Below are 22,742 nucleotides of genomic sequence, written 5' to 3' on the forward strand. Positions count from 1 at the left end.
GGATGTTGAATGAGGCATTGGTGTACATTTTGGCCAAGCGTAATAAGCCACTCACCACGTCAAGGTCTCCAGGAGAAGTATATAGTGGGCTCAGCATGCATGTTGGTACTTGCATCCCTGGATCCGATGAAAGCTGTAACGGCACCGGACGTGGTTAAAAGCAGAGTGTGCCTGGCGTTCATGCTGTACCTGCGCTCCCTGGACTTTGTGTGGCTGTCATGGCCCATAAACAGGTAGGTACTAGTGTTAGGGACCACTCATAGAGGCGACCTTGACGTGGTGAGTGGCTTATTACGCTTAGGCCAAAATGTACACCAATGCCTCATTCAACATTCAGCATGGAGGCAGGGCGGAGTGCTGGTTGCAGAGTGCTATTGCATTATTTATTTATTTTCTTTTGATTAAAATGAAATCAGCACATATAAGGCTACTTTCACACTAGGGTTTTAGTTTTCCCGTATTGAGATCAGTCATAGGGGCTCAATACCGGAAAAAAAGCTTTGTCAATGGGGACAAAACTGATATGAACAGAACAGAATGCCCCAAAATGCATTCCTTTCTGTTTAGTTGCGTTCCCATACCGGAGATGTTTAGTTGCTTTCCGTCCTGGGATGCGGAGCAAGACTGATTCGGCATGACCCACAATGCAAGTCAATGGGGACGGATTCATTTTATCTGACACAATAGAAAACAGATCTGTCCTCCATTTGACTTTCAATTGAGTTCATGACGGATCTGTCTTAGCAATGTTAAAGATAATAGAACCGGATCCGTTCATAACGGATGCAGATGGTTGTATTATCAGAAACTGAAGCATTTTTGCTGAACCCTGACCGATCCAGTAAAAACGCTAGTGTGAAAGTAGTCTAATTAAATAAAAAGTCCTGGCTGACACTCGAGAACTGCCCATCTCTGGTTTTTGAATGTTTGTTTTGGGGCTTCAGAGTCCATTCCGGGAGCACATTTAAATACACTGTACACCATCCTGTAACGTGAATTCTAAAGATTTGAGAATAAATACGCTTACGCAGGCTAAATGAATAAAAATGTTTACTAAGTGTAATAAATATATGATAACACAAACAAATCACATACGGAATAATAAAAAGAAAATAAACATCACTAGCCTAAATATGCAACATGGGGTGTCACCTGTCGCCATGTTGTAGCACATGGACGACACCCCAAGGTGTAGAAAAGATACGGCGAATCAATACTTACATCCTACCTAGAATGAAGTCTTTAGCAGAATGCCCTGAGTGAATGTATGTCACAGAGTTTAAACATTTTACCCTCTCCTCCAGTGTGCAGCACGCATGTCTGAGATCACTCAGGAATGTGGGTCTTATCAGCACAATAGGGGATGGGTACTAATTACAAGGCACATCATTACACGGAATGGTAATAATGAAAGGGACAGAACCAATCAGTACTTTAATAATACCCTTACCATACACATGCCATAATTTAACAATTAAATATATATATATATTATTCTTTACATATGCTTAAATTATAATGAATACTTAAAACGCATCTATATAAAATATTACCATTGATATTTTTTTATAACTATATACTTTCAAATTCCTTGCATTTCACAGACCTCCGATCACAATATGTATCTTAACCAATAAATAATAAAAAGCCTTCTCAGTGTATTATGCATTTAGCTATTAAGCCAATCAGACAAAAAATACAATAACATATAATATACTTCTACAAACCTCAACCCCCCCTTTAACTTAAAGGGGACCTCGCTACTTTAAACATGATTTCAAATTCAAAATCAACATGTAATCACTTCGGATGTAAAGTACCCAGAGAATACATCCATTGCTGCTGGTTAATGTCAGCTGCTATCTTTTCTGAATCTATTCATTTCCCTGAAATTTCCTCTGCCAAACTTTTTTTTTTTTTTTTTTTTTTATGCAATAACATATTGTGGGTCTCCAGCCCAATCAGAATATTATCAGATGGTTCTTTCGGGACCACAGAACGGACATACTATGGCGGACGGCATAGGGCAGTGGTGGCGAACCTATGGCAAAGGTGCCAGAGGCGGCACTCAGAGCCCTCTTTGTGGGCACCCGCACCCTGGAAAAGTCTAAGGTGTATCAATATGCCTTAGAGTTTTCCTGCCATTCATCAGCACAGGGCGCACTATGAACAGCATAGGCATTGAATGTATGCAGGCTATTATGGCTAAATGATAAAGTACATGGAAGATATACTATATTGGACTGTAGTATTCAGGTTAAATTGGCGTGTTGGCACTTTGCGATAAATAAGTGGGTTTTGGGTCGCAGTTTGGCCACACGGTCTCTAAAAGGTTCACCATCACTGGCATAGGGTGTGCTGTGCGCATCTTTTGTGGCCGCATTGTGTCCGCATCCGATCCGCAAAAAATGCAGATCGGATGCAGACCAAAACTACGGTTGTGTACTTGCCCTCTGTCGCCACTTGTTTAATATATTAATCACATGATCGGAGGTCTGTAAAATGGGGGTGATTTGAATGGATTTTTTTTTTATTAACTATATAAAAGTTCTATTTTATGAGATGTGTTTTTTATTGTGTATTAATTGTAATGTATGTATAGAATTTTTGTTATGGATTTAATCGTATATATAATTATGGGTTGGAGTATTGGGTATTTAAATGCGCACCTGGAAAGGACTATGAAACCCCAGAAGAAGCATTTGTGAAACTCGAGTTGGACGGTCCCCGAATGGAAGTCAGTATTTTTTTTTTATATTTGATGTTATTTTTACACACGTAAGTGAATAAATTGTGTGCTTGTGTGATCTTCACTACTGGAGTTTGCGATCTTGTTTCCTAAATGTAGGAAGCACGATATTGAAGTGCTCATGAAGGATATGTGAGTTCTGAGGTGAGAAGAGCTGCATGATAAAGGTTATCACCCCAAGGAATAAATTCACACTTTCTGGGGAAATCTGCAACACTTACTTCACACACTGTCTGACTGTTGCAAAGAGTAGCACACATCTTTTGGATTGTATTCCCACAATCAGGTAATGTTCAGGATCCTCGTATATGTCTGGTCAGATGGCTGTTCCACTGAGTGGTTCCAGTTCTGGAGGGCATAGCCTGAGTATGTATTACATGATCACCTATCACTTTACCCTGCCACGGCAATGTGTAGCCATTTGCAAATTCCCTGGTAGTATCTGCTCATCACCAGAATGGCAGGTCTGCATTTAGAAAAAAAAAATGTTAGCAACTGACATATTTCTCTGCTGAGCAAAGGTGTTTAACAGTTGTTAAAATGTATGTAAGTAAATGTATGACAGTAGCATGGTCTTTTAGCAATGTTGGTTTAACCCCTTCCCACATTATCACGCACATGTACGTGGGGGAATGTGGTGCTTTACCGCATTCCCACGTGCATGTACATGATGCTGTTTCACTGTCAGCGCACGGGGCGATGTGCTGACAGTTCAGTTTTGCCGGCACACGGTGGTTGCTCCCCGGCCGGCGATCGCTGTGATTGGTCCATCTGCAGTAATGCAGCCCCACACATAATTAACCCCTTCAGTGTCGATTTGCCACTCTTCTGTGCCTGTCACTCCAGCCTGTCCGTTCGTCAAGATACCTGTCACTCCAGCCTGTTCATCCATCAAGACACGAGTCACTCCAGCCTGTCTGTCCGTTTTATCTTCCTCAAATGATTCATCCAATGATGAACCCCCTCGTAGGCAACCTAGGGGTAGTGCGCAGTCGCAGGCCCGAAAAAGTGACTCTTCATGGATCCCCCAGATAACTATATGCCCCAGGTGCCTGAATCTACAGCAATGATAGAAACCACGGCACTCTGAAGAAATTTTTGTAATGATTTCTTATTTATTTCATTATCTTTATTTCATTCTTTTCATCCATGATGTCCAAGATACTAAGGCTTTGAACAAAGTCCGTGTAGGACTGAAACGTTGGCCAGTAATTAATTATGCGGATGGATTAAAACAATGAAATAAAAATAATGAAATAAATAAGAAATAATTACAAAAATTTCTTCAGAGTGCCGTGGTTTCTATCATTACTGTTAGTCTCCTTTACCACTGAGCACCGCCTATCTCCAGGAGGAGTGCCGTTCAACTCTCTTGTTCAAGGTTCCAGGCATCAATGTACAGTCGTTGCCAAAAGTTTTGAGAATTACATAAATATTGGAAATTGGAAAAGTTGCTGCTTAAGTTTTTATAATAGAAATTTGCATATACTCCAGAATGTTATGAAGAGTGATCAGATGAATTGCATAGTCCTTCTTTGCCATGAAAATTAACTTAATCCCAAAAAAAACTTTCCACTGCATTTCATTGCTGTCATTAAAGGACCTGCTGAGATCATTTCAGTAATCGTCTTGTTAACTCAGGTGAGAATGTTGACGAGCACAAGGCTGGAGATCATTATGTCAGGCTGATTGGGTTAAAATGGCAGACTTGACATGTTAAAAGGAGGGTAATGCTTGAAATCATTGTTCTTCCATTGTTAACCATGGTGACCTGCAAAGAAACGCTTGCAGCCATCATTGCGTTGCATAAAAATGGCTTCACAGGCAAGGATATTGTGGCTACTAAGATTGCACCTCAATCAACAATTTATAGGATCATCAAGAACTTCAAGGAAAGAGGTTCAATTCTTGTTAAGAAGGCTTCAGGGCGTCCAAGAAAGTCCAGCAAGCGCCAGGATCGTCTCCTAAAGAGGATTCAGCTGCGGGATCGGAGTGCCACCAGTGCAGAGCTTGCTTAGGAATGGCAGCAGGCAGGGGTGAGCGCATCTGCACGCACAGTGAGGCGAAGACTTTTGGAAGATGGCCTGGTGTCAAGAAGGGCAGCAAAGAAGCCACTTCTCTCCAAAAAAAACATCAGGGACAGATTGATCTTCTGCAGAAAGTATGGTGAATGGACTGCTGAGGACTGGGGAAAAGTCATATTCTCCGATGAAGCCTCTTTCCGATTGTTTGGGGCATCTGGAAAAAGGCTTGTCCGGAGAAGAAAAGGTGAGCGCTACCATCAGTCCTGTGTCATGCCAACAGTAAAGCATCCCGAGACCATTCATGTGTGGGGTTGCTTCTCATCCAAGGGAGTGGGCTCACTCACAATTTTGCCCAAAAACACAGCCATGAATAAAGAATAGTACCAAAACACCCTCCAACAGCAACTTCTTCCAACAATCCAACAACAGTTTGGTGAAGAACAATGCATTTTCCAGCACGATGGAGCACCGTGCCATAAGGAAAAAGTGATAACTAAGTGGCTCGGGGACCAAAACGTTGACATTTTGGGTCCATGGCCTGGAAACTCCCCAGATCTTAATCCCATTGAGAACTTGTGGTCAATCCTCAAGAGGCGGGTGGACAAACAAAAACCCACTAATTCTGACAAACTCCAAGAAGTGATTATGAAAGAATGGGTTGCTATTCCTGCTAAGTCAGGAATTGGCCCAGAAGTTGATTGAGAGCATGCCCAGTCGAATTGCAGAGGTCCTGAAAAAGAAGGGCCAACACTGCAAATACTGACTCTTTGCATAAATGTCATGTAATTGTCGATAAAAGCCTTTGAAACGTATGAAGTGCGTGTAATTATATTTCACTACATCACAGAAACAACTGAAACAAAGATCTAAAAGCAAAGCATTTTAGCAGCAAACTTTGTGAACACTAATATTTGTGTCATTATCAAAACTTTTGGCCACGACTGTAGATACCACAGGTTTCAGTGAAATTATTTTTTTCAAATTATTCTTCACTGATGACCTATTTAACTTGATGGTGGAAGAAACAAATATATATGCAGAGCAATTTATTGCCTTCCATCCGGACAGTTATCTTTCAAGGCCCCACAAATGGATCCCTACTGACACGATTGAAATGCAAAAGTTTTGGGGACTTCTCCTAAGCATGGGCATTATAAAAACAACAACAATACGTTCATATTGGAACAAAGATATTCTTTATCACACCCCCCTTTACTTTCTTGCCATGCCCCAGTTCGAAGCTATTAAAAAATTTCTACACTTCAGCAATAATAATGAATTCCCACCCCCAAGCGACCCCAGTTATGACACTCTTTAAAACTAGGCTAGTGATTGACCACTACAATTCCAAATTTGGTCAAGTATATACCCCCCAAAAATGCCTCTGTGGATTAATCATTGGTCCACTTCAAAGGCCGATTACATTTCCGCCAGTATCTGCACAATAAAAGGGCTAGGTATGGCGTGAAGTTGTATAAGGCCTGTGAAAGTGTATCCGGGTATACATTGCGCGAGGGAAAAGATTCAAAAATTGAGCCACCCGATTGTCCCCCGGTTCTCGGTATAAGTGGGAAGATAGTATGGGATTTAGTCCACCCCCTGTTGGACCACGGATACCATCTACACTGCTCAAAAAAATAAAGGGAACACATAAATAACACATCCTAGATCTTAGTTAATTAAATATTCTTCTGAAATACTTTGTTCTTTACATAGTTGAATGTGCTGACAACAAAATCACACAAAAAAAAAAAATGGAAATCAAATTTTTCAACACATGGAGGTCTGGATTTGGAGTCACACTCAAAATTAAAGTGGAAAAACACACTACAGGCTGATCCAACTTTGATGTAATGTCCTTAAAACAAGTCAAAATGAGGCTCAGTAGTGTGTGTGGCCTCCACGTGCCTGTATGACCTCCCTACAACGCCTGTGCATGCTCCTGATGAGGTGGCGGACGGTCTTCTGAGGGATCTCCTCCCAGACCTGGACTAAAGCATCTGCCAACTCCTGGACAGTCTGTGGTGCAACGTGACGTTGGTGGATAGAGCGAGACATGATGTCCCAGATGTGTTCAATTGGATTCAGGTCTGGGGAACGGGTGGGCCAGTCCATAGCATCAATGCCTTCGTCTTGCAGGAACTGCTGACACACTCCAGCCACATGAGGTCTAGCATTGTCTTGCATTAGGAGGAACCCAGGGCCAACCGCACCAGCATATGGTCTCACAAGGGGTCTGAGGATCTCATCTCGGTACCTAATGGCAGTCAGGCTACCTCTGGCGAGCACATGGAGGGCTGTGGCGAGCACATGGAGTCTGTTTCTGACCGTTTGAGCAGACACATGCACATTTGTGGCCTGCTGGAGGTCATTTTGCAGGGCTCTGGCAGTGCTCTTCCTGTTCCTCCTTGCACAAAGGCGGAGGTAGCGGTCCTGCTGCTGGGTTGTTGCCCTCCTACGGCCTCCTCCACGTCTCCTGATGTACTGGCCTGTCTCCTGGTAGCGCCTCCATGCTCTGGACACTACGCTGACAGACACAGCAAACCTTCTTGCCACAGCTCGCATTGATGTGCCATCCTGGATAAGCTGCACTACCTGAGCCACTTGTGTGTGTTGTAGACTCCGTCTCATGCTACCACTAGAGTGAAAGCACCGCCAGCATTCAAAAGTGACCAAAACATCAGCCAGGAAGCATAGGAACTGAGAAGTGGACTGCGGTCACCACCTGCAGAAACACTCCTTTATTGGGGGTGACTTGCTAATTGCCTATAATTTCCACCTGTTGTCTATCCCATTTGCACAACAGCATGTGAAATTGATTGTCACTCAGTGTTGCTTCCTAAGTGGACAGTTTGATTTCACAGAAGTGTGATTGACTTGGAGTTACATTGTGTTGTTTAAGTGTTCCCTTTTATTTTTTTTGAGCAGTGTATATTTAGCCAACTTTTACAATAGTGTCCCTTTCCTGATGTGCCTTGCATAGGCATATGTGGCACAATTAGACAAAATCAAAAAGGGCTCCCTAAATCATTTATAGGCAAGACAGTGCGTCACGGGGAAAGCAGGGCTGTTTGCTCAGAAAATTTGATGTCTCTAAAATACAAGGACAAACGGGATGCTCTTGTGTTAACTACCATCCATGCAAATCAGTCCACCCCAGTCCCAGTCCGTGGAACCACAGAGCAGAACACCAAGCCTGTGTGTATCAAGGATTACAACCAGTTCATGGGCGGAGTGGATCTTTCAGACCAGGTACTACAGCCCTACAGTGCCTTAAAGAGGACCTTTCACTAGAATAAAAAATGTAAACTAAGCATACAGACATGGAGAGCGGTGCCCAGGGATCTCCCTGCACTTACTATTATCCCTGGGCGCCGCTCCGTTCTCCCGGTATAGGCTCCGGTATCTTCATATGATCAGTTCAACTGGGTGGAGCCTGGCGGCGTCTCCATCTCCCAGTCTGTAGCGCTGGCCAATCGCAGCGCTCAGCTCATAGCCTGAGAGAAAAAAAAAACTCTCAGGCTATGAGCTGAGCGCTGCGATTGGCCAGCGCTACAGCCTGGGAGAAGGAGACGCGGGCAGGCTCCACCCAGTTTAACCGAACATATGAAGCTACCGGAGCCTATACCGGGAGAACAGAGCGGCGCCCAGGGATAATAGCAAGTGCAGGGAGATCCCTGGGCGCCGCTCTCCATGTCTGTATGCTTAGTTTATATTTTTTATTCTAGTGAAAGATCCTCTTTAAGAAAATCTAAGGTGTGGTACAAAAAATTAGCTGTGTACCTAACCCAAGTGTCACAATATAATGCTTTTGTTATCCATAGAACAGCTGGTCATGGGGGGATCTTCTTGGAATTTCAGGGGAAAAAATAAAATATTTTGGCGTTCAGGAAGGAGAGGGCTGTATTTCAGTCAGCAGTGCTTCTGGGGTCTCAAAAATAATACAGCAGCATTTCCCTGGAGTACTCCCCCCTCCCCCACAGAAAAAAAAGGCGACCCCAAAAAAAGTGTAGTTTGCTTGCTTAGAGGGATTAGGAAAGACACCACTCACTACTATCAGACCTGCCCCTCTAAACCGGGCCTCTGCATTGGAGAGTGCTTTCAAGTTTATCACACCTCCACTGATATCCATTAAGTTAATTTCATTCATTTCTTAATTAATCCAAGGGAAGACATGGGAAGACATTCCAATAATAGCTCCCCCCCCCAAAAAAAATAAAAAAATTCCCATTATACCCCTAGATGAATACATTGAAGGGTGTAATTTTATTAAATGGGGCATTTCTTCAATTTATTTTTATGTTCTGGCACCCCTAGAGCCTCGTTTTTGTGGTTTTCACTGTCTGGGTGCCTCAGGGTGTCTGAGGCGACACGGTTCCTGAAAATTATTCCAGCAAAAATCTGTCCTCCAAAAGCCACACGGTGTTCCTCCCATTCTGAGCCCTGCTGTGCGCCCATACAGCAGACTAAAAGCACATATGGGGTGTTTCCTGAATGGGGAGAAAATGGGGAACATATACTGGGGTGCATTTTCTCCTTTAACCCCTTGTGAAAGTGAAAAATTGGGGTCTGCTAGTAACTTTTTTCATTTTCAGAAATGTGTGCTTTGAAATCCTTTTAAAAAGTGTTTCTGCCTTCTGTGAGACACCTGATTGCTGAAAAGTACCCTTTCTACCACTTAAACTGTTCGTATGGGGGTGCTCTTTCCAAAACTGGGTCACTTTTTGGGGTTTTTAATTTCTGGGGAGCTCAGGAATTTTTTTAATGTGTTATGGCACCTAAAATCCATGAATAAACAGGAAAAGACAATAATTACTTGTCAAAAGTAGACGTCACTATGAATCAAAATTGGGGAACATAAAGTAGTCATCATTTGTTGTATTAAAACATAACTTCTACTAATACCTTAAAAGGATAGGCCCTAAATATATAAATCATACAAAATGATCTGATCAAAAGCAGCTGTAGTAAAGACCAAATGTGCACGGTGGCACCCAAACGAAAAAAAAAATTCCCCTGATGATTTTTCAAATATGAAACGTGCATGTAGGGAGTGGAACTAGATTAGGGCCAACCAGGGCCAGTTCACAGGGTGAGGTTCCTGACGGGGTCGCCCTTTTAAGGACAAGTGCCCTGTGGTTAGGCTGCTCCTGATATTTAGTAATCAGGGTCAGCTTAGGTTTACGCCACAGGGCTACAATAGGGTTTATACTGACCCCGCCGCTTCCAGCAGTCAATGGTCTGATTGGAGCAATACAACTCTGGTTTCATCAGGACACAGACTGCACCCTGGAGTTTGACGACAGAGCGGTAGGATTGTGGTTATCAATCCTAAGTGCCGCCGTGCACCTTTATCTTATGTTTATTGTTTGGGTGCCACCGTGCACATTCGGTCTTTACTACCGCTGCTTTTGATCCCATCATTTTGTATGATTTATATATTTAGGGCCTATCCTTTTAAGGTATTAGTAGAAGTTATGTTTTAATACAGCAAATGATCACTACTTTATGTTCCTCACCTAAAATCCATGTCTGCCAATTCAGGTCAGCAAAATCCATATTTTGCTGTTTGACTCTAGAGCCCTGCTGTGCACCCATACATAATTTTTTGAGCACATATGGGGTGTTGCCGTATTCGGGGGGAAATGGGGAACAAAATTTGGGGTGCATTTTGTCCTGTTACCCCTAGTGAAAGTGAAAACTGTGGGTGGGTGTTTCCTAATTCTGTGAAACGCCTGATGTGTCAAAGTGCTCACTACACACCTTAAAATATTCCTTGAGGGGTGTAGTTTCCAGAATGGGGTCACTTTTTGGGGGTTTCCACTGTAGGGCCACCTCAGGGTGTCTTCATATGCAACATAGCTCCCAATTACCATTCCAGCTAAATCCGCTCTCCAAAAGCCATATGGTGCTCCTTCCACTCTGAAGCCTGCTGTGTGCCTATACATCAGTTTTTGAGCACACATGGGGTGTTTCTGTAAACTCCAGATTCAGGGTAATAGATTTAGAGTTTTGTTTGGCTGTTAACCCTTGATGTGTTGCAGAACAAATAGATAAAAATTTTAAATCTGCAAAAAAAAGGTGAAATTTTGAAATTTCATTCCCATTTTCCTTTAATTCTCGTGGGGCACCTAAAGGGTTAACAACGTTTGTAAAATCAGTTTTGAATAGCTTGAGGGGTGTAGTTTCTAAAATGTGATTTAAGAGTGGTTTCTAATATGTAAGCCCCAGAAAGTGACTTCATAACTGAACTGGTCATGAAAAAATTGGGTTTTGGAAATTTTCTTAAACATTTTAAGATTTGCTTCTAAGCCTTCTAACGTCCCAAAAAAATAAAATGTCATTTTCAAAATGATCCAAACATGAAGTAGACATATGGGGAGTGTAAAGTAATAACTATTTTTGGAGGTATTACTATCTATTATAAAAGTAGAGAAATTGAAATTTGGAAATTTTTCTAAATTTTGGGTAAATTTGGTATTTTTTTTATAAATAAAATTTTTATATTTTGACTCAATTTTACCACTGTCATGAAGTACAATATGTAATGAGAAAACAATCTCAGAATGGCCTGGATGAGTAAAAGCTTTTTAAAGTCATCAACACATAAAGTGACACGTCAGATTTACAAAATTAGGCTGTGTCCTGAAGGGGTTAAGGATAGCTTTCTTTGCTCCCCTTGTCCTTTTTTGAATTGGAGATCTTATACCCTTAAGTGCATAAACTTTCCTCAGAGGAGATTTATATATTCAGTAGGCTCAATGAGGGTTATAGGGGTTGTCTGGTTTCAAGAAGTAACTGGACAACATTCAGGGCATGCCTGAAATAAAAGTGCCTGCTGGCTGCAGCACTGATGTCACATTGACAACACCTGACCACTGCAGCCAATTAATTATCTCAAGCAAACAAAGCCTCCAGCGCAGGTGTTGGTGAGCCATATGGTATAGTTGTATTATACAAAATGTTTTCTGCCATTTGTGTAATCTCATATATTCTTGCTTTTATAGCTCCTTCTGCCTGTACAAAACCGAAAACCTTTGTGTCAAACAAAAGGTAGCATTTCAATAGCCTGGACAGCGCACAAACTTGGAATCCAAGTGAATTACACCACCGTTTTGTTGAAAAAGGTGCACACAGACAGTGAAGATGGTTCTACTCATCACTGTATAGAATGCAGGGCACCTCATGGTACGATGTGGTTGAGTGAAGAAACAAAGAGAAAAATCCTTCTAGAAAAAGAAGCTTTATTAAAGAAAAAGGTTTCAAGATGTTAAATATTTCTTATAAATACCTAATATATTCTAGATCTTGACTGACTTGCTTATTTGAAATTTTGGTTGGATTATTTGATGTGACACATTATACCTACAATATGTAGGAAAAGAAATGTAACCATGGGCAGCCAGAAACTGAAGATAAGTGGGGTGGAGGGCATGTAGTGTGCCAGTAAGAGAAGGTTGTGCACCAGCACCTTCCTAATTAGAAAAGTGGTAGAAAACATTGATAACACAGCCACAAACACACATGGAATATTTTCATTTAATGTTTTTTTATTTTTATACCAGTATCTGTATTGAAATGAACATAACCAGAATGCTCACAATACTTTATTACAACACATTATTTTCGTGAGGCTGGGTTTTGACAACTCCATACATGTGTTGTACTATAAATTCAGTTCAGGGATGCTGTGGGCAGGGGGAAAAAAAGTCACGATCTAAAATATTTATAGTATTTTTTATAATTTTTTGCAAAAATGACAGTTTTCATTGACTGTGCAACTTCACAAGCACCTGAAAACACTTGTTTCCTAACACAGGAGGACCACATGGATTATCAGCAGTGGTCTTAGGCCTCTTTTACACGAGCGTGACTGATTGGTGTCTGATGCGTTCAGTGAAACTCGCACCATTTTGCAAGCGAGTTCAGTCAGTTTTGTCTGCGATTGCGTTTAGTTCTTTCCGCGCAGGTGCAATGCGTTTTGATGCGTTTTTCACGCGTGTGATAAAAAAACCTGAAGGTTTTCAAACATCATCTCTTGGGAACCATCAGTGAAAAACGCATTGTATCCGGACTTGCTTGCGGATGCAATGTGTTTTTCACTGAAGCCACATTCACTTGTATGGGGGCAGGGCTGAGTGAAAAACGCAGAATATAGAACATGCTGCTTTTTTCACGCAACACAGAACTGATGCGTGAAAAAAAAAAACGCTCATGTACACAGTCCCATTGAAATGAATGGGTCAGGATTCAGTGCGGGTGCTATGCGTTCTCTTCACGCATTGCACCCGCGCGGAAAACTCACTCGTGTGAAATGGAAGGCTGAGTGCACAAAAAACACACAGCTCATCTGCAACCTCTGAACATAATATAAGGGGTAAGGCCAAACAAAATGTTTGAAACCCATGCAGATATTCAGTTTTACTGCAAATTGCCAAGATTTTTAAATGAAGCTTGAAAGCCTGTTAAAACCAGGATTGGAGCCTCCACAGACCTAGGGTATAAGGCTGGGTTCACACGGGCGTTGCGGGAAAAGGTGTGGGTGCGTTGCGGGAACACCCGCGATTTTTCAGCTCGAGTGCAAAACATTGTAATGTGTTTTGCACTCGCGTGAGAAAAATCGCGCATGTTTGGTACCCAAACCCGAACTTCTTCATAGAAGTTCGGGCTTGGGATCGGTGTTCTGTAGATTGCAATTATTTCCCCTTATAACATAGTTATAAGGGAAAATAATAGCATTCTGAATACAGACTGCATAGTAAACTAGCGCTGGAGGAGTTAAAATTTTTTTTAACTCACCTTAGTCCACTTGATCGCGTAGCATCTCCTTCTGTCTCCTTTGCTGAACAGGACCTGTGGTGAGCATTAATTACAGGTAAAGGACCTTTGGTGACGTCACTGCGGTCATCACATGATCCATCACCATGGTAAAAGATCATGTGATGGATCATGTGATGACCGGAGTGACGTCACCAAAGGTCCTTTACCTGTAATTAATGCTCACCACAGGTCCTGTTCAGCAAAGGAGACAGAAGGAGATGCCGGGCCAAGTGGACTAAGGTGAGTTAAATTATTTTTTATATTTTTTTTTAACCCCTCCAGCGCTGTTTTACTATGCATTCTGTATTCAGAATGCTATTATTTTCCCTTATAACCATGTTATAAGGGAAAATAATAATGATCGGGTCTCCATCCCGATCGTCTCCTAGCAACCGTGCGTGAAAAATCGCACAGCATCCGCACTTGCTTGCGGATGCTTGCGATTTTTACGCAGCCCCATTCACTTCTATGGGGCCTGCGTTGCGTGAAAAACGCAGAATATAGAGCATGCTGCGATTTTCACGCAATGCACAAGTGATGCGTGAAAATCACCGCTCATGTGAACAGCCCCATACAAATGAATGGGTCGGTATTCAGTGCGGGTGCAATGCGTTCACCTCACGCATCGCATCCGCGCGGAATACTCGCCTGTGTGAAAGGGGCCTAAGGCCCCTTTCACATGAGCGTGACGGATTAGGTCCGGATGCGTTCAGTGAAACTCACACTATTTTGCAAGCAAGTTAAGTCAGTTTTGTCTGCGATTGCGTTCAGTTTTTTCCACGCAGGTGCAATGCGTTTTTCACGTGCGTGATAAAAAACTGAAGGTTTATAAACAACATCTCTTAGCAACCATCAGTGAAAAACGCATCGCACCTGCACTTGCGTGAAAAACGCAGAATATAGAACATGCTGCGATTTTCACGCAATGCAGAACTGATGCGTGAAAAACGCTCATGTACACAGCTCCATTGAAATGAATGGGTCAGGATTCAGTGCGGGTGCTATGCGTTCACGTGACGCGTGGAAAACTCGCTCGTGTGTAGGGGCCTAAGGGAAAGATCTGCACCTGGTTTAGGCTCACAATCACTGATGGAAATCACTGACCAAATACTGACGTGTGAATGAGGCTTTATTTGTGGCTTTGCTATATTCACCAGTCTCTTTTTAAAACTATTAAAAATTTAGACTTTTTATGCACAGAGCCACCCTGTAGTAAATACTGTTTATTACATGTGTACAGCAAGGGATCCGTATAAATCTCCATACAAACTGATCCGAACTGAAGTCAATGATAAACCTCCTGGTTGTTTAACATACAGGATATGCAGAAGAAAAGTAAAAAAAAATAAATAAGGGTTAATCACATCTTAGGGAGTCATTTCTCTGAAGATGAGAAAAACCAGAGGCGCCAGTGGAGATTGAGTACCCATGGTGGAAAGGCCAATAGGTGGAAGAGCAAGAAAAATATATTTATAGACCAAGTCTGCCGCCAGAAAATGCATGTATCTTGAGGGGGGGATGTGGAATCACATGACGTGCAACTTCCGACCCCACGCTCGCTGAGCTACGCACTTCCGGCTCCGGGCGTTCCACCCTGGCACACATCGAAGGTAATTGGTGATTAGCTCTATATCTTAAAATGAAGGAGTAATAGTCTTATATACTTATATATTAATATATAAAAAAAGTATCTATAAAATAAGGATAAAATCATTATAAGCAGACTTATTGGGGAAAAAATATATATAAGATCTCCCATATTATAAAAACTTTCAATATGGGGGCTTCTACTTTCGAGTCCTAAATGAAAACCAAAAAGACAGTTTAAAAAGAAAAACGCTTGCAACAGACTACCCGAGAACGAATGAATAAGCATCGGTCGAACATAAGAAGAAAAGTGGTGACCCACAGTGTGTCTTGCCATTGTATCACACAATGGATACCCTACTTACCTAAAGATGACTCCCCTGGAATGTGTCCCTTTGTCCTACCAACAACTCTGTCGCAAAAAAATGTTTTGGATTTATCAGCTCAATTTCCTCACACCTTTTGGACTCAATGAATCTCTTGAATATGTGAATTATTAACAACTGCGGATATTCCATCTGAATTTTATTTTAATTTTTTTTAAGTTTTTATCCCTTTTTGGTGTTCATTCTATTTTATAGGTGTCCAAATAAATGCTATTATGTATTTTGATACTCAAACTTTAAGATATTTATTTGTGGGAGAGGATATAGAATATTAGTCAGTACTCCTAGTGCGTTCCAGGGTGATACGCACTAGTCGGAAGTCTCAGACTAAGGGCTCATGCACACGACCGTTTGTACTTTGCGGTCCGCAAAAAATACGGATGACATCCATGTGCTTTCCGTATTTTGTGGAACGGAACAGTACTATCCCTGTCCGTAATGCGGACAATAATAGGACATGTATTTTTTTGCGGAACAGAAATAAATGCACACGGAGTAACTTCTGTTTTTTTTTTGCGGACCCATTGAAAGAAAATAGATTCGTGTGCATGAGCCCTAACAGTTATATATGTAATAACGTGTTTTATTTTGATACTGAAACTTAGGATATAGGATATTAGTCAGTACCCCTAGTGCGTTCCAGGGTGATACGCACTAGTCGGAAGTCTCAGACTAACTGTTATATATGTAATAACGTGTTTTATTATGAATGTGTTAATACTTTTTATCCTTAATTTATAGATATACTTTTCATATATTAATATATAAGATTATTATTCCTTCAATTTAAGGTATAGAGCACTTCAGCAATTATTTACGATGCGCTCCAGGGTGGAACGCACGGAACCGGAACTGTGTAGTACATCGTGCATGGAACCGTAAGTTGCACGTCATGTGGCCCCACATCCTGTCCCACGCAAGATACATCTCTATCTATGAATGTGTGTTATATTATAAAAAGAGAACTCCAGCAGTTGTGTTGCAAAATAGATGAAAACGTTTATTTGAAATGTGGCTTTAGCATACAGTAAAGTTTCGGCTGGGTATGGGCTTTATCAAACTGTGACAAAAAAAAAGGGAGTGAGAGAACAATGTGTCAATATATAAGCAAATCATGGTGTAAATCAGTTATTACATAATATAGGCAACTACGGTGCTCTGCGGTCCCGTGTGGTTATAGGTACGGTATCTAGAGCGAAAACCCCTAATCATAGAGGCTCCTGTACAATATGTCACATACATAATTCAAGTGTATGTGAGAACCCGACTCCAAGTGTGTACTGGCAGAGTGCCACAAAGTTCTACACCATGTGAATGTGTTAATATTCTATATAATGTTTTTATCCTTTGTTTTATAGATACTTTTTTATACACTGCCTGTCAAAAAAAAAAATTAAAAAAAAAATCGCCACCTGGATTTAACTAAGCAAATAGTTATGAGACACCTATTGGATAATTACTGCATGGGCGATTATCTTTCAGCTGGCAATAGGTTATTTAACCCCAACTTGTACAATGAGTTGCTTCTCATTTCTTAACAACCATGTCGAAAGACATCTCGTGGTCGTGGAGAAGATGTTAGTCTGTTTGAGAAGGGCCAAATCATTGGCATGCATCAAGCAGAGAAAACATCTAAGGAGTTTGCAGAAACTACTAAAATTGGGTTAAGAACTGTCCAACGCATTATTAAAAACTGAAAGGATAGTGGGGACCCATCGTATTCGAGGAAGGAATGTGGCGGGAAAAAAATTCTGAATGATTGTGATCGGTGATCACTTAAACGTTTGGTGAAATCAAATCAAAGAAAAACAGTAGTACTCGGGGCTATGTTTAATAGTGAAAGTAAGAGCATTTCCACACACACAATGCGAAGGGAACTCAAGGGATTGGGACTGAACAGCTGTGTAGCCATAAGAAAACCACTAATCAGTGAGGCAAACAAAAAAAAAAAAGCTTTAATTTGCTAGCGAGCATAAAGATTAGACTCTGGAGCAATGGAAGGTCATGTAGTCTGATGAGTCCAGATTTACCCTGTTCCAGAGTGATGGGCGCATCAGGGTAAATAGAGAGGCAGATGAAGTGATGCACCCATCATACCTAGTGCCTACTGTACAAGCCTATGGGGGCAGTGCTATGATCTGCGGTTGCTGCAGTTGGTCAGGTCTAGGATCAGCAACAGTATTTGCTCCAAGAATGAGGTCAGCTGACTACCTGAACATACTGAATGACCAGGTTACTCCATCAATGGATTTTTTCTTCCCTGATGGCACGGGCATATTCCAAGATGACAATGCCAGGATTCATCGGGCTAAAATTGTGAAAGAGTGGTTCAGGGAGCATGAGACATTATTTTCACAGATGGATTGGCCACCACAGAGTCCAGATCTTAACCCCATTGAGAATCTTTGGGATGTGCTGGAGAAGGCTTTGCGCAGCAGTCAGACTCTACCATCATCAACGCAAGATCTTGGTGAAAAATTAATGCAACACTGGATGGAAAAAAATCTTGTGACATTGCAGAAGCTTATTAAAACAATGCCACAGCAAATGCGTGCCATAATCAAAAGGCGGTCCAACAAAATATTTTTGGTGGAGATTTTTCTTTTTTGGACGGGCAGTGTATAATAATGTATAAGACTATTACTCCTTCATTTTAAGATATAGAGCTTATCATTCACCATCTTACAGGCGATTCTGGCCAAGGGGGTATGAGGTTCTGTAGGTGTCTTGAGGTTATCCAACAGACCCCCCATGAAGTCAGTTGACACCAAATTATTAGTTTTTATTGAAATAACTTCCTATTGAGACATTCTGGGTACGATTTTATCCTTGGGAGATTTTTATCTGCCTTTTATCTTTTAATCTATGCATCTAGTTTACATCCTCCTATTCTATTTTGCCTGATTACTTGTTTATGACTTGATTCCATCTATCTACGGGCACACCAGTGTACTAATTAGCAATTACCACTGCAGATTCACATGGGGATTTCAGTATTCCTAAAGGGATTGGCACTATTTTTTGGGGGTCTGGTAGAAAACGGTAGTGTGTCGGAGCATGGTTACATCGTAACAAGCTCACCATTAACAGATTTTAACTGTATACTCAACATACAACCTTTTTAAGCATGTGTGTATCACCTTTTACACTTTCCTCTTCATAGTATAGGAGATGTGTCTGACTATCTGTCCCAGTGGCTGGGCCCCACTGATCATAAGAAAGTGAGTCACGTATTTCCGTGTGTGAATGGGGCAGCAGTTGAGCATGTGTGCTGCTGCTCCATTCATCTCTATGGGACTGGAGCCTGAATGCTAACCTGCTCTATGTATAGGGGAAGACACAGGGAACCCCTTTCTTGTAATCAGTGGTTGGACCACCCATTGATTAGACACATATCCTCCAGTCTAACTATGGATGCTGGAGTAAGTCTCTCATTCATGTTCTTCAAGTGTACTGAACACCTTTGTGCATCCTGGTATGGTAACAGCTGGCTGCTCCGTCTGTAGATGGGGTAGGAGATGGGTTTAAAACATGTATGGCATGTATATGGACTGGCAAGAACACGTTTTTTTTGTATAAATGAAACATTTTATTTTTAACAAAAAGCATAAAAAATTGCTGCATGAATGGCAAGTGTGAATACACCCTTATTGCACCAGCGATAAGTAGCATTTAAACGCTGAACAGACATGCCCAGAATTCCAGTTTCTTTATTAAAATATTTATTCACTTGCATAATATGGCTATTCGGTCACAGTTAAAGAATCTGACATGCAGTTGTACTGCTCTGCACTTCCTACAATGGTGGATCACACAGCAGTGACAAACATTCGTGCCATGCATTTTAGTGTGACATCTACCAGAAAGCGGACTTGTGTTTTACCAACTTCAGGCACATGCAGAATGTCACCATGGTTGTGTAAATTAAAGAATAAAAGCCAACATTTTTGTAAAAGACATTATTTTCAAATTGCTATTCAACTTTTTATATGGAAGCCCAAACAAATGTACCAACCATGCCAAGAAAGAAAAACTGCCACTTGTGCTTCTGTTCATTGGTTGATTCGTGCTGACAGGTATTGTATATGATGCTCCCTGGTGGCAGGTTAGACACAGACATAGGCTACTTGTCCCAAATCAGTATGATCCTTAATAACAGGTAAGACTTAAAGGGGTTGTTTCTAGGGATGAGCGAATCAACTTCGGATGAAACATCCAAAGTCGATTCGCATAATACTTTGTTTGAATACTGTACAGAGGGAATGCTCTGTACAGTATTAGAATGTATTGGCTCCTATGAGCCGAAGGTACTACTTAGAACCGAACCAGAGTTTGGGAAATAGTTTTCTACAGTAGAAATTGATTTATAAAGCAAAGTAATAACTTCAGCTCACAGGAGCCAATACATTCTAATACTGTATGGAGCGCTCGCTCTGTACAGTATTCAAACAAAGTATAATGCAAATAGACTTCGAATTTTTCATCTGAAGTAGATTCGCTCATCCCTAGTTGTCGCACTTCAGCAAATGACATGTATCATGCAGAGGACGTTAATACAAGGCACTTACTAATGTATTGTGATTATCCATATTGCCTCCTTTAGTGGCTGGATTAATTTTTCTATCCCTTTATACACTGCTCGTATCCAGGGGTTACTTCGTATCTGCACTGCAGTGGAGGATGGCGATTTTTCAAGCATGGCTGCCACTGCTGCTGGATTACAGGGTGTAACCCCTTGGATATAAGCAGTGTATAATGTGATGGAAAAATGAATCAAGCCAGCAAAGGAAGCAATATGGACAATCACAGTACATTAGTAAGTGCCTTTTATTAACTCTCTCTACATAATAAATGCCGCTTGTTGAACCAAGAAGGAATGCTTATAATAGTAAACTAACATTTGTAAATAGTCAGCTTCTGATCAAACACATAATTAACAAGATTACTTTAAACTCTAGGTACCTCTCCCCATGCACTCCTATCAGTCACTTAAAGGAAATGTGTCACCAAAAATGTTATCTGCCAGTTAAAACCAGATACAAACACATCTCCATATATATATATATTATTATTTTTTTTCTGATTGTAGATTTTTTCAATTTTATTTCCTGATCATTATCATGGGGGCGGCCAGCTTCCCCGAGCTGCTGTTAACAGCATTAAGAAAATTGCTTTACGGCAGCGGCATGGGCCATAGACACAATGGTCAGGAGGGGACCTCATTGACTTCTATGGGAGAGTTTTCTAGGCATGCTCTGTGACCTGTGCAGAGGTCATTTTACAAGGAAAGAAGAGAATCTCTCACAATCACCTATAGTAAATAGAGAATCCTGTCTTATCTGTACACAGAGGTGATATCTCCTTATCATTACAGGCAGGTTTACAATAGTATATCACTGCACTAACGTGATCTGTAGAGACCAATAAGTGGTGCCTATTATTAGGCTTAATGACCACTGTGAAAACTGCAGGATTTTATTTATCGTAAAAATATTTTATTTTGTTTAAATATTAATATGGGAAATTGAAAATAACCATCAAAATTTCTTTAAAAATGTTAAACATAAAAATGCGATCTAAACAATAGGTCATTTTCTGATGACACTTTTCCTGTCACCGCGCTACAGGACTACTATCTGCAGTAATACCGTTCTTTTGCTATCAGCACTCAGAGCTGCACTGGACAGATGTTGATGCACACAAGTCCTCTATGATCGCTCAGCACTGGAGTCTATTCTGTGCTTTTCAGAGCAGCATTGACTGCTGTCAGTGGAGTAACTGGGGGCAGTAATAAAAATGGTAATCGGGATTTATATATTGCTGTAGATAATAGTCCATAATTGTGTGACAGCACATGCTGTAGAATTTGGCGAGTTAGAGTGGGGGGAGGGGTCACCTGGTAGAACAGCAGAGCAGATAATCTGGCAATATAGCACCCAGTAAGTCTTTTGCGCTGCCTTTTACATGTTTAAGAATTAGACGTTCACCCCAATATACAATTAGTGGGAGGGTTCTCCAATCCACATAAATTTGTAAGCACATCTCTGCCCTCCGCATTTAGATGCAAATGATCAGAAAGTTTACTGTGCTCAATAAGAGACACTCTCTCAGAAATGCATGCTTCTAAGTGTATAATAGGCAAATTATATTATAAATGCCGTTTCTGTCCCCATTGGACCTTTATCAAGTCATATATGGAAGAAATAAAATAGGCTCGTTGGTGCTTTATAGACTCCGATACAAGCTTCATTCCTTTAGGCGTGCAGCTGCACAAGGCTCTTCTCTTATTTGTTGTCCTCCCTTTATCCAGTTTCTCATGAGAGCTGAGAAAAACGTATGACTTATTCAGAGACATACATGCACTATTACAGTTGTGTACTACAGCTCACCTCCTGCACCATGGACTGATGTTTGCTGCCTGCAGTCGTGTGGCACTAGATTGGTCTAATCACTTGCATAATACAGAGTGTACATGATGAACTTTACAGACAGCCGACAACTACCACAGTGCTACTGTAAGACCCCTCTACATACACACATGTATATATCTAAAATGCCTCCATTCATTTGCATCATCAAGATACACTGTAAGTGGACGCAGTTTCCAGGGTACTCTGCTCTGAGAAAGCTCTTACCACATACATCAAATGTAATCCATAGGCATCCATTGGGCTGGTAAAGATCAGTATACCTTGTTTCTCCTGTATAGAAAGGTGCAGTCTGGTGCACTATTACATACACAGGCATCCAGTCATGAAAACGTGGTCCACAGCATTTTCCTTTGTTTTAAGGATGAGCGCATAGGGTCAACGGTTGGAGGGTCCTCTAGATGTTTACCTCAGATGGACACTGCACCCCCTCCTATACATACAGTTCAGCCCATTGTTGACAAGATGAAAATGGATTGCTGTAAGATTATGTCATGTCATAACAGAGAACCTGATTGTGCAGCAAATCTGCAGCATTGTAAAGCACTAGTGACATTAACCTGCAGTGTGAATACTCAACCTGAAGCATGTCACAAATCCATTGTAGAAAATCCACACCATGTGGCTGTACCTTTGGGCTACACAGTGACATCTATGTCACACAACATTTTTTTGTAATTATAGTCAATGGTGTCACACTGCAACACAACAGTCACACAAAATTCCAACTTGGATGGATTTTTTTTGC

General features: G+C 41.2%; 1 protein-coding gene across 2 annotated transcripts in view; it reads left to right on the top strand.

Moving 5' to 3' along the window:
- Positions 1–12,093, top strand: part of ANKS6 (ankyrin repeat and sterile alpha motif domain containing 6) — a 180,458-nt gene extending 168,365 nt beyond the window's left edge. For both annotated transcript variants that reach the window (XM_040432916.1, XM_040432917.1), the window contains exon 16: positions 11,781–12,093. In XM_040432916.1, the coding sequence (XP_040288850.1) occupies positions 11,781–11,830 (50 nt within the window). In that variant the 3' untranslated portion in view covers positions 11,831–12,093. The remainder of the gene's footprint in view (positions 1–11,780) is intronic.
- Positions 12,094–22,742: the final 10,649 nt, after the last annotated feature.

Source organism: Bufo bufo, chromosome 5 (genome assembly GCF_905171765.1).
Source record: "Bufo bufo chromosome 5, aBufBuf1.1, whole genome shotgun sequence".
NCBI lineage: Eukaryota > Metazoa > Chordata > Amphibia > Anura > Bufonidae > Bufo > Bufo bufo.